The 12,027-nt window shown below is 55.1% G+C and overlaps 1 protein-coding gene across 2 annotated transcripts in view; it reads right to left on the bottom strand.

Moving 5' to 3' along the window:
* PRKCB (protein kinase C beta) overlaps window positions 1-11,710 on the bottom strand; it is a 94,599-nt gene extending 82,889 nt beyond the window's left edge. The window contains exons 1-2 of one of the 2 annotated variants that reach the window (XM_042037471.1): window positions 11,499-11,710; window positions 11,213-11,244 (exon numbers count right to left, since the gene is read on the bottom strand). In XM_042037471.1, the coding sequence (XP_041893405.1) occupies window positions 11,213-11,244; window positions 11,499-11,671 (205 nt within the window). In that variant the 5' untranslated portion in view covers window positions 11,672-11,710. The remainder of the gene's footprint in view (window positions 1-11,212; window positions 11,245-11,498) is intronic. The other variant, XM_042037472.1, reaches the window with a different exon arrangement.
* Window positions 11,711-12,027: the final 317 nt, after the last annotated feature.

Below are 12,027 nucleotides of genomic sequence, written 5' to 3'. Positions count from 1 at the left end.
GATGGTGAAGCCTGAAGTTGTCTGTTCCAGCACAGAGTTTGTCTTCCAGAAGCTACACGGGCTGTGCCCTGCACCCAAGAGGAGATTGCATCAAGGAGGTGATGAAGGAGGAACGAAGGCTTCTGAGACAGGGCTGTGGCAGCCTCCAAGGAGGGTGGCTGACAGCACGAGCTGCCAGGCCATGAGCACGGAGATACCATGTCCAAGGCAGGGAAAACCCCCAGAAGCAAAGTCCAAATCAGGTCCACCATCACCACAAAGGTCACTTTGTCCCACCCAGGAGAACTCGCACAGTTACAGACTCACAAGCTTCCTTTCCAGAAGATTCTTGCCCCTAGGCTCCTTTCCATCAAAGACAAGTGAGCAAGACAAATTTGGATTAATGGACTGAGCTATTGGAGATGGTCCTTAGACACATGATCACACAAATGTGAATTAGTCCTGTTTTAGAGCCATTCCTGGGGCAGAAATCTCCCATGACAGGCTGGGGAGGGGACACACGGATCTGCTCATCCTTTCTGCCCCTTGCATACAGGGATGTTCCTTGTGGCAGCTCCTACCATCCTCAGAACCCTCCTGGCAATTACAGCTGCTACATGAAGGAGCACTTGGCTCCAATCAAACCCCCCAAAAGCAAGGTATTCCATCCAATTCTTCAGACACCAAGTGAACATGGAGATGTTGATCCCTCCCCCAACAAGGCTGGTTGCCCAAGGAGCCCATACAAAAGCTGGGGCAGACAACAAAAACAAAGCCTCTCCCAAAGCCCATCTCCATCATCACGACCAAGCAAAGGCATCTCCATAGCAAAAATGGTGTCAAGCCACAGAAAGTTATAAATAACCATTTTGGGGATTATTTCCAGCTGCACAGAAATCTTCTGGGTGACAGTGACTTATCCCGAGTGAAAGCAACTGCTGGGGACAGAGGGGCTCTGGTGCTGTCCCAGCCAGCACGGCACAGCATGGCACAGCACACCTCCTGCAGGATGGGGACAGTGCATTTGCCCCAGCCAGCGGGGACACAGATGCACCACTTCTGTCCCTTAGGCAGCCTTCCCCCTCTTGGCTACTCTCGGTTAAGGCCGAGCTATGGATTTTTGCCAGGGATTTTTCCTAAGCCAAGCTCAAGTTGAAATATTTCAGTGTAATGAATGCAGAGGAAGAAAAGACCTAAACCCAAATTACTCAGGCTCTTGGGGCGGACACAACACTCAGAGCCTTGACAAGCACCATCCTTTTGCTTACACGGCAAGTGCTGGGCCCCGCCAGCAAGGCAGGAGCTGCACCCAGCTCTGAATCAGCCTCTCCACAGCAGCACTGGGAAAGGCACTGGAGCTGGAGACACAGTAAATAATGACTTTGCACTGCGTCAGGAGCTAATCCACTCAGTGATGCAAATGAAATTCGTGGGCCACTTCCCCCTCACTCCGGCTCCTCAGTGATATTATAAAACAATCCCCGCTCCCAGCCTGACTTCATCGCGATGTCACCGCGCGGCTGCAGGAAGCCATTCAGGGGAGCCAGGACGACTTTCACTCCTCTTCACCACCTCACTTTCTCATTCTTCTGCTATAATTGGAAATCATGAAAATGCATTTGTTCATGTGCTCTGAGTGTCAGCTATTCAATGTGCTTGTGCTCTCTTCAGACCATCAGAATAAAGGTATTTAACTGTTCCCCACAAAGGTGAAGCTATTCCTGTTGCATCCTTTCACATGGCAACATAAGATAGGGAGGAATCCACCAGCAGGATCAGCTGAACACACTGGCAACACAGCATGAGGAAGAGGAAGAACAGCTGAAGGCTGAGATTTAGATATCTGAATCTTTTTTAGCTTCCCTGCTGCTGACTAAATATCAAATGTAGGAAGACGAGAGCAGAACTACAAGAGACTGAAGATTTTAAACATAGAATCATAGAATTCTGGAATAGTTTGGGTTGGAAAGGACCTTAAAGCCCATCTTGTTCCACCCCCTGCCATGGGGAGGGACATTTCCACTGTCCCAGGTTGCTTCAAGCCCTGTCCAACCTGGCCTTGGACACTGCCAGGGATCCAGGGGCAGCCACAGTTTCTCTGGGCAACCTGTGCCAGGGCCTCCCCACCCTCCCAGGGAACAATTCCTTCTCAATAACCCATCCACCCCCGCCCTCTGGCAGTAGGAAGCCATTCCCTGCGTCCTGTCACTCCAGGCTTTTGTCCTCAGTCCCTCTCCAGCTCTCCTGGAGCCCCTTTAGGCCCTGGAAGGGGCTCTGAGGTCTCATTGGAGCCTTCTCCAGGTGAACACCCCCAGCTCTCCCAGCCTGGCTCCAGGGCAGAGGGGTTCCAGCCCTGGGAGCAGCTCTGTGGCCTCCTCTGGACCCGCTCCAGCAGCTCCACGTCCTCAAACATGAGCCCTGACCAACAGCACATGCAGAGCCACCTGAGCACACGGCTCCTGCTCCAGACCAGCTGCTCCCAGGATCTCCCTGCACAGACACCAGTTATCCCCCATTTTCCCAACCACACCCCAAAAAATAAGCAATTCATCTCCTGCTTAGAGCTGGAAAGCTTCCCTTGTTCCAAAGACTGAGCTGGGGAGGGAGCTCCCACCCAAAGAGGGAAGCTCACAGACTGACTCTTTGGAAAAACCCAGATTTAAGTAGATGCAAAAAAGCCAATTTTCAGGGAGCTGTGCCATAACAAGCGTCAAGTTTGCAAATCCAGTAACTTCCATGTACTGGAGCTTATTAATATTGGATTTTTTGGCAGGCACTGCCTTGTCCAGCTCAGATTAGCAGCAAGTATATTCTGCTTGTCAGATTTAAACAAGATGTATAAATCTGGCACAAAAGCAAGACCAAATATGGAAGCAAATTATTTAAATTGACAAGATGTAGCTCACAAGCATTAAGCACTCAGCAGTCAGTGCCCATCGGCTGGGGCAGGAAGCCTCCTGCTCTGGGCCACAGGAGTTAAATTCTGAAAGCAAGAGGCTAACGAGGTTACCCACCCCTAACGCTTACTGATTCCAGTATCAGGATGGATTGGAATTTCTTTTTTTTTTTATCAGATGATGGGAAGAGCAGGATGGCTATAAACAGCGGAGGGAGTCAGCCCGAAATCCCTCAAAAGCAAACAGCTTGAGCAGAGCTAGAACAGTGCCTGAGGTCAGTGCCTGGGCACAGAGCCTGGGCTGGGCAGCACCTGGGTCCTGCCAGCCCCTGCCCAACACCTGCACTGTGCAGGGAGCCCAGGAGGGCAGGAGCCACACCTCGGCCTAGAGAGAATTACCAGCACTTGGAGCAGAGCTGGGAGTGCCCAGCCCGGGCAGCTCCCAGGCAAGAGGCGCTCCACAGACAGGGAAGGGAAGGGAAGGCCCTGGCCGTGTCACCCCGGAGGGAGCCCTGTCCCCGGTTGTGACACGCGGCTGCAGGGGCCATCCCGCACTGCGGAGCAGGATGTGGCCGGGGACAGTGCCCAGCAGAGCCTGCAGCTGCCAGGGAAGAGCAGCGGGAGCAGCAGCTCCATCTGCCCCGCGATGCTGCAGGAGCAGAGCTGTCACTCTCATGAAACGCATTTCCCTTCACAGGGAACTGGCCTCAGCTGTCGGGAGCGATGGCGAGGGCTCACTGCTGCAGCAAGAGGGGCCTGGGAGGGCTCCTCGAGCTCCTCCCCACCCATGAACAGGAGTCATTCCGAGCAGGAGAAAAGCAGGTGTTGCTGGCAAGTTATTGATTACACCGAGTTCAGGTGCCTTCTCACAGGGAGAACATTTAAATTAGTTTCATTTTTCCAGTGGAGGCCAGTCTAAAACCAGGATGGATAAGTCCCTCAGAGCCTGCATCAAAGTGGTCCCAACAGCCCAGGACTGACCATGGCAAAGACAAAGAAGCCACCTCCACACAGCAGGAAGCTGTTTGGCAGAGCCATCCCTTTGGCTGGTCTAGCCGAGCCTTGGCCACCCTCTCTTCAGGGGAGACACATTTGGGGTGCTGAGAGAAGGAGCTCCCAGGGCACAGCTCTGTCCCCCCACAGGAACCCTGGGAGCTGAGGTCCCTCACCACAGTCAAAGCCTTTTGTTGCCCACAGCCCTCGGCTCCTTGGGATGAGACACAGCAGGAGGGAACAGAGCATTCCCGGGGAGAGACCCCACAGCTGCTCCTCCACATGGTGCCCATCGGGATCCCGATCACCTGGGTAAATCCAGCCTGCCCTGCACGGCTCTGGGTACAGCCCAGCAGGAGCAGGTTGTGGTTTGGACAAGTGCCTTCCCTTCCCGGGAAGGGCTACAGCCAGCACAGCTACTTCTGGGAATTGCTTCTGCTTAACACAAAATTTGGCTGCTACCAACCACCACCGGAGCTTTCTTCCTGTCTCCCCCATCCCTTCTGTGGCTCTTGTGGAAAAACTGACTTCCTGGTGCTGGCTCCTGTGGGATGGCAGGACAGGGCCAACGGGGGTCACGTCTCTCCCCTTCTCTGCTGGGGCAGCAGCCCCTGACACCAGCCCTGATGGGGCTCAAGAGCTCCAGAGAGATTTTTCACCTTCATCCATTGGGCCACTGCAAAACTAAGGCAGTTACTGTGTCATTTTACATCCTTGATGTTCATATCACCTTTCTGCCTCCAGGGACTCCTGGCCAAGGCACAGAGGCCACCAACACCAGCCCAGCCCAGGATGGATGGATGGGTTCAGAGGTGGGGAACAGCAGCTCACAGCTGTCCTTTCCCTGAAAAAAGGGACACCCGAGGGACAGCTCTTGTCTCTGTTACACCCAAGTCCAGATGCCCCAGCCCCACATCTCTGTTCGGGTACCAGGTGCGAGGGCACTGCATCACCCCAAGGAGCACAGGGCCTGTGGTTTCTGCTAAATCTCAAAGTATGGGACAAGGCCATTCCAGGGGATGGACAAGTCCTTGGCCAGGCTTTTTTTCCTACAGCATCACCTGAAAGGTCTGGAGGGGCTCTGGAGCTCTCCATGCTCTCTCTGTCCCCTGCCCTCACCCAGCTGTGGGACAGGACACCCGTCACCCAGGGCTGTGGGGCAGCACACAGGGCAACCCCAGAACACAGTGCTGGCAACCCAAGGCTGCACTCAGGACCCCACACAAGGACTCCTGCTTCCCTGGTTTTGTTTTATTGCCTTTTCCAAAGAGCTCGTTTTTGGCAGCCTGCAGCCCTCAAAGAGCACAAAGAACACGCAGCCCAAGCACCTGTGGTTACTCTTCCCCTACAGGGAGCTCCTTACTCACCCTTCTCTGAGTGGCTCTAATTTATGGATTTGCAGAATAATGACTCATGAAGCCACACTGGAGGGATTAATCTCACCAGCACTCTCCACCACACTCCATGCTGCCCTTGGGGCCTGAGCTGGACCACAGGCACACAAAGGCCACCAGCCCACGGTGGAGTCTGGCAGCTGTGTCCCTGTGCAGCACTAATCCTTTCACAACTGGCTGCTGCAGGAAAATCCACCCAAATGCTTCTCCTGGGCACAATCCCATCCCACCTACTATTGTGAACATCCCTTCTCATTACCACACACCTTCAATCCAGGCCAGGGGAAAGCACTTCCACCTTACATTTCTGATCACACCCCTTATAACAACGCGTTTCAGGCAATCCTGCCCTCGCTAAATTATGGGCACAGCCAGAAGTTAATTTCTTAGTCATTGTGATCATGCCACTTATTTGCTGATAGATCTGATGGGGGCCTGGATGGCACAGAGGAGCCTCTCCAGCGTTTTCAGATTTTTGCCTGTTGAGCTGCAGGAGGAGGAGGAGCTGTGCTGGCTGGGAAGGAGGGAGGGCAGCAGCCCACAGCAAGGGCTTGCGCAACTCCCCTCCCTCCAGTTCCTACAGAAACCCCAGCAGTTAACAGAATTCACACCAAGTTTTGAGAGCAGGTTCAAACCCACCTCCTGTTCCACAGCAGACACCAAACCCTCAAGGTCTTGCTCTGTTTCACAGCATCTTCTGCTGGTGACAAGACAGGTGAGCACCCGCCCACACCTTGCTGCCAGTAAAGGATGCCCTACACACCCTGCCAGGGACCCGTGTGCTGCAGGAATTTGTAGGATCACATGTGTGAGCGAGCAGGCGTGCAGAACTGCCTGCACTGTTTGCTGAGAAGTCTCCTTAGAGACAGCCCAGGCATTAAATTCCCCAGGAAGACTCAATAGCTGGAGAACCATCAAGGCAGAGGCTCGAGACTGGGGTTGTTTAACCTCTGCAGTGGTGTCAGAACCAACAGGCACCCGGCAGATGTGCTGCAAACTCTCCTGCCACCCCAAGGCACCCAAATGCCCACAGGCCAGCTCCAAAGCCCGCAGCCAGCATCCTATGGCTGGCACCAGTCAGCAACAGATACCCCGGGAAGGAAACGGACCACCTCATTATCCGGGCCCAAGATCATTTTAGGATGACAGCTATCTCCGGAGATAAGAAAGAAAAATCCACCCTGCAACTGCAGGGGGGAGGGAAAGAGAAACCACTTCCACTTCCAGACTTGAGCGAGCCCTTGTGCGCTGCACGGGGACACCAGCGGGGCTGCACCCGAGCTGTCCCTGCCGAGCCCAACAGCCCTGGCACTGCCAGAGGGGCTGCACGTCCAAACTACCTCCAAACCACCTCCCTCCTCCCCAGCTGCTGCCCTGAGCCACAGGCATCCAGCGCAGGGAAGAGCGGGATTAGGGAGGCCAGCTCAGGTGACAGGATTTAAACCCAGCCCGGGAAGCAGCCCTGCCAAGGGGCACACGTTCCCAGCTCCCACCAGCTCTGTGTTCACTCGGCTGTGCAGAACCACAGCCCATCTGTGCAGCGCAGGAGCCCAGACCCACTTCCCTTTTCTATTTGTACCTGCTCTGCAGCACTGCCCTGGTGCCGGGGACAGGCTCCCCACGGGCTCTGCTGCCCCAGGCTCTGCGTGGGGACACAGCTCCTGCTGCCCCGGGGACACGGCTCCTGCTGCCCCGGGGACACGGCTCCTGCTGCCCCGGGGACACGGCTCCAGCATCGAGACTTGCGTTACCACCGCAAGGCACACACAAAAAACCCTCCGAAATCATGTTTCCAATTTCTGCAGCATTATATAATTAGCATCATTTGTGTTGCAAAAGTAATTGCAGTAACATTTTTAATTAGTCTATTTGAACACTAACATTTCTCCAATGTGCATAATATGTTGACACGAAATTACTGGGTTTGAGGCAACTCCGAATGATTGGAGTTTGTTTTGCTTTTGTTTCTTACTTGTTTAATACAGTCAATAAGAGCCGGCGCTGAACGGTGCCGAGCCCAGCCCGCAGAGTGGCTCGAGCTGCAGTGGAGAGCGAAGTGTGATGGGTTTCACTTCCGTCTGGGGGGAGGAAGGGTGGCTTGTGAAGGCACAGAACAAGAGAGAAATACTTGCTTGAGAGGTAGGGCCTGGGTGACATTTACCAGCTGCTCAGTTCTGGTCTCAGATGTTGACTCGTGAAAACACAAAACAGAACAAGAGCACTGGCCTTGGAGGACAGGGAGAGGAAAACCTGGAGGGAGGAATTCTGTGTGGCATGAAGTTTGGAAGGAGATCTAATCTAAAGAGTTTCTTTGCTTACTGAGTCATAAGCAGGGACAAGAAGTAAACATTCTCCCCAGAAAAGTTACTGCATGAGATCCAAGCACCCATTACCAAAGGATGCTTCTTTTTTTCCCTTTCTCTTCAGAAGAATCAAGATTCTCCTTTCCAAGATCTTTTCTACATTGTACACATGAAAGCAGTAACAGATGCAGGTTATTTTTTGCTCCCAAGTGTGAATCACGTTCCACTGCTCCTCACCTCTGCCCAGGCCCCCAGGGTGGGAGCCCAGCCCAGCCACAGTGACTCCAGGTTGAGCAAATCCAGCTCCTGGACACATGTCCCCCTCAGCACTCTGATCCACAGAGGGACCAAGGGCTGCTGGACAACAGGAGAAATGGCCCCCAAGGATGCCAAGGCGGGGGAAACATGAGCAGGAAAGAGAAAGCTGCCAGTTCCCAGAAGCAGCACATTCCCAGAAGGCAACCAAGAACTTCACTCCCAAAAGCTTTCAAACCAATTCCCTCTCCTTTACCATCCTACAGCACTTCCTGCAGCAGGAGAACCAAGACTTGGCCACTTGTTTCTTCCCCAGCCTGCAGACACCAAGGGGCTGCTCCCTCCCTCCTAATGCATTCCTGGTGTTGATACTGCTTGGATGAATCCCCAAACCCAGGAAGGGGAGAGAACACACACTTCCCTTTCTCTATTCCTGAGAAGTTTCTACACCTTCCAGCTACAACAGGTCATTAGAGCAGGGCCAGAAAGCCCCTCTGTACCACGGGCTGAGAGGCAGCCAGGGGCCATCGAGCTTCCCTCGGGAAGAGTTCATCTTCCTGGCAGCTCCAGGCACATCCTCAGCACTTCAGCTTCCAACACCCACAAGATATTGATTTCTTTTTGCTGACCTGCCAGAAGCAGCCCTGCTCCTGGACCGGCTGTGCACAGACCTCCCCTGCCCACACTCAGACACTTTCTGGCTCACAAGAGAGACGTTGGCCCAGGAAGTCTTCAGATGCATACAAGGATAAGGAGGAGATTGTATACGAGGATAAGAAGCAGATTAGCAGGCAATTAAGTGGCATTTGTGGTATCCATTAGTATTTCAAGCTACAAAGAGTCAGTTTCTGCTAACTTCCTGCCAAAAGTCACAAGTAATGAGCTAATTAACAATCTAATTATTGCAAATGCCCTAGAAAGAAATCAGGGCACAGGTGAAAACCTACTTAAAGCAAGCACAGCAGTAGGAACAGCTGAGAGCAGACAGACATGTGCCCCAGCTGCATTTCCAGCCATCCCACAAAACAACGGGATAAAACACTTGGGGAAGTTGTTAAAGTTGAATTAAAGCCGCATTCAGTAAAGGGAGAGGAAGACCCTCACTCCAGAGCTTCCTGGCAGCCCTATGGGGCTGAAGAACCCCTAAACAAAAGCCAGCCCTGGGATTTTCTGCCTCCACGTCAACATTTACCAAGTTCAACATCAGCTGCAGCACAGCCTGTGGGCCACAAACCCAAAGCTGGCGGTACCTGCACAACCCAGCATGAGCACGGCCCCCCTGGCACAGCCAAAGCAGGGCAGTGCCAGCCCTAGCACCTCCAGTTCCGCCTCCCACCAGGACAAGCCCCAGGGCAGCTGTGATTCCAGTGCAGATGGCAGTGGGAGAGACTTCTGTGTTGATTTCCCAAGCTGGAAGCATCCTGCAGGGAGACACGGCACGTCCTCCACCCCAGGGCACAGCTGTTCCTGCCCTGGCCGTGATGGGCATTGCCCCACAGCTGCCTCACCCACGGGAGCACCTTCACCTGGGCACCCCAGCACCTCACAGGTGGGATCTGGGGAAATCCACAGCTCACTGATTTTAGGAAAGTAAAGACTGGGCTGGTCTGCAGACCTCAATCTATGAAATTCCCTGTTGCACAGTAAAGATTCCCTATTGCACATTCCCGTCTGTAATACCAGAGTAACCTGGAAAGGGTTTCTGAAGGCAGAAAGGGATGTCACAGAGCAGTTACACACCCTCAGGGATGTCACTGAGCACAGCAGGCTCCTGGCAGTGCTACTGGTGTCACTGCAGCTCACAAGGGCTCCTGCCCCACGACCCAGCGCCAGGACTGCACTGCTCGACACCTCCAAGACACCTCCACAGGCCCACCCACTGTCCTCACACTGAGGGCTGATTCAACACTGGCTAAAAACATCTAAGGATAAACCTTGGAGCAAGAGCACAGTTACAGGTTTGGATAACAGTTCCTGACAGCTGGAAGAGACTTGGAGAGGTGCCAGTTATCCAGCCCTGGATGCGATAGGTAGAACTCAGCAGAGCTCTAGAAATAATGCAGGCAAACCCTGTCGGGCCAGTACATGGTCCCCACCAGCTCCCCAACACAGTCCAGATTTCATGGACATTGTGTTTGCACAAATACACCGTCACTGTAAGGAAAGTCAGGGAATTAACAGCCAGGTAAGCCTGGGAAGACCCACAACAGATTTGAGGTGCGCAGAATTTCTCTCAGTGATGTGACTGAACTGCCCATGTGTGAAACCTCAGGTACCAGGGGAAGCTGTGACCTTGAGAAACAGCCCTAGGACACGCTTTAATCTCCACATCCACTTTTCTCTGCTTGCCAACACCTGTCCAGGCCTTCAGGCTGGGGTTGGGGAGGTGGCAGGGAGACGGTTTTGGTATTTTAAGGTTATACTCGTGTGGTAAGTGTTAAGGATGAGTAGCAGCATCATTTAAATTGGATTAGACTTACACTGCTTGTACAGGCAGCTGCAGAGGTGCTCCTGAGAGCAGCCAAGGCAAAGCCCCTCTGCCCACAGCTACAGGAACCCCCCCGAGACCCGGACCCACCGCAGCACCTCGCACCCTGAGTGTGCCGCACCAAAACCCCAAGGACAGCTGCCAGGAGCAGTCTTTTAGAGCTCTAAAGTGGGTTTGTTTTTATGCCAAATACCTCAGCTTGGGAGTCAGCCACCCACCAAAATAAAACTCTGTCCCAAATATTCACAAAAGCAAAATTTCACTGCCAGCAGCTGCGAGCACCGGCCCCATTTGAACCCCACGCCCAGAGGTGAACCCCACACAGGTGGGACCCACAGGACAGGGCAAGCTGCGAGCAGGAGCAGCCCCCAGCTGGGCTGGCTACAACAGCAACCAGATAACGCCTGGGTAATTCAGCCCAATTTCCCGAGGGGACATCCTAAATCCCTGAAGAGCCCCTCCAGAATCTCAGCATCATCAGAACAAAGAATTATGGTCACAGTAACCTGGCTACTGCAACGTATTTTGTTATAAAGCCTCATTTTTTTTTCCCCAGCAACACAACCAAGCCATTCAAGTCCTCGCCGGCTGCGCAGTTGCAGCCCCGGAGCAGCCCTCGCCCAGCCTGTTTGCCACCCAAACACATGTTTTGGTGTTAAGTACATTAAAAACAAACTCCCCTCAGTCTTTTTCGGGGGATTTAGCTGAAGTCCTGGGCGCTTATCTCTGCTAACGAGACCCGACCGGCTTAAAGGCACGACTAGTTGCTCGGTTGATTAAAAAAATGACTAAGCTGCTTCCCGGTGCCGCGGGGATGCCGCCCGCAGGGAGATGCGGGGCCGGTCCCGGGGGGCGGACACGGAGTGAGGGCCCCCTCGGCCCCCCCCGGCAGCGCAACACTCACCTTGACACTGGAAGCCCTGCTTGCCGAAGCCCCTGCGGAGAGAGAGGCGGAGTGAGACACCGGCCCCGGCCCCGCGGCGCAACGACCCTGCCCGGAGCCGCCGGCCGGAGGAGAGCGGGCACCGGGGGGGACCGGGATGGGATGCGGGGGATGAGGGGAGCCGGGACGGGAGGGGTGCCCGGAGGAGGGCGAGGGTGAGTCCCACCGGGCTGGGCGAGCACGGGGAGGGGTGTCCCGCCGAGCCGGTGTCCCGGAGCGGCTGAGGGGAGTCCAGGGGAAGGCTCACCAGATGAAGTCGGTGCAGTGGCTGCAGAAGGTGGGCTGCTTGAAAAACCGCGCCGTGAACTTGTGGTTCTTCACCTCGTGCACGTTCTTCTGCCGCAGGGCGCCCTTGCGGGCGAAGCGCACCGGGCCCTCCTCGCCCTCGGGGGCCGGCGCTGCCGCCGGCGGCTCGGCCATGCTGTGCGGGGGCTGCCGGCCCGGCCCGGCCCGCTCCGGTGGCGCTGGTCCGGCGGGGCTGGGGCTGGTCCGGCTGCGCTGCCGGGGCCGCGCTCGGGGCCGCTGCCCGCAGCTGGCGGGAGGCTCCGACACCGCCCGCCGGGCCACGCCCCCTCATTTACATACAGAGCCGCCCCGCCCCTCATCTGCATCGCCGGCCACGCCCCCGGCGCCTCGCGGCACGGCAAGCCCCGCCCCCCGCGCCCTCGGCGCGGCCGCGCCCCCCCTCGATTTGCATGTTGATTTGCATAGGGCCCAGCCCGGCCCTTCATTTGCATAGAGCATCTGCATCCCGCGGGGATGCGCGGGGACCACCC

Source organism: Corvus kubaryi, unplaced genomic scaffold (assembly GCF_017639235.1).
Source record: "Corvus kubaryi isolate FWS band 111438036 unplaced genomic scaffold, C.kubaryi_AGA036_p1.0 37387, whole genome shotgun sequence".
NCBI classification, from domain to species: Eukaryota; Metazoa; Chordata; class Aves; order Passeriformes; family Corvidae; genus Corvus; species Corvus kubaryi.
The sequence above is the reverse complement of the archived record's forward strand: the minus strand, read 5'-3'. Positions and strand labels throughout refer to the sequence as shown.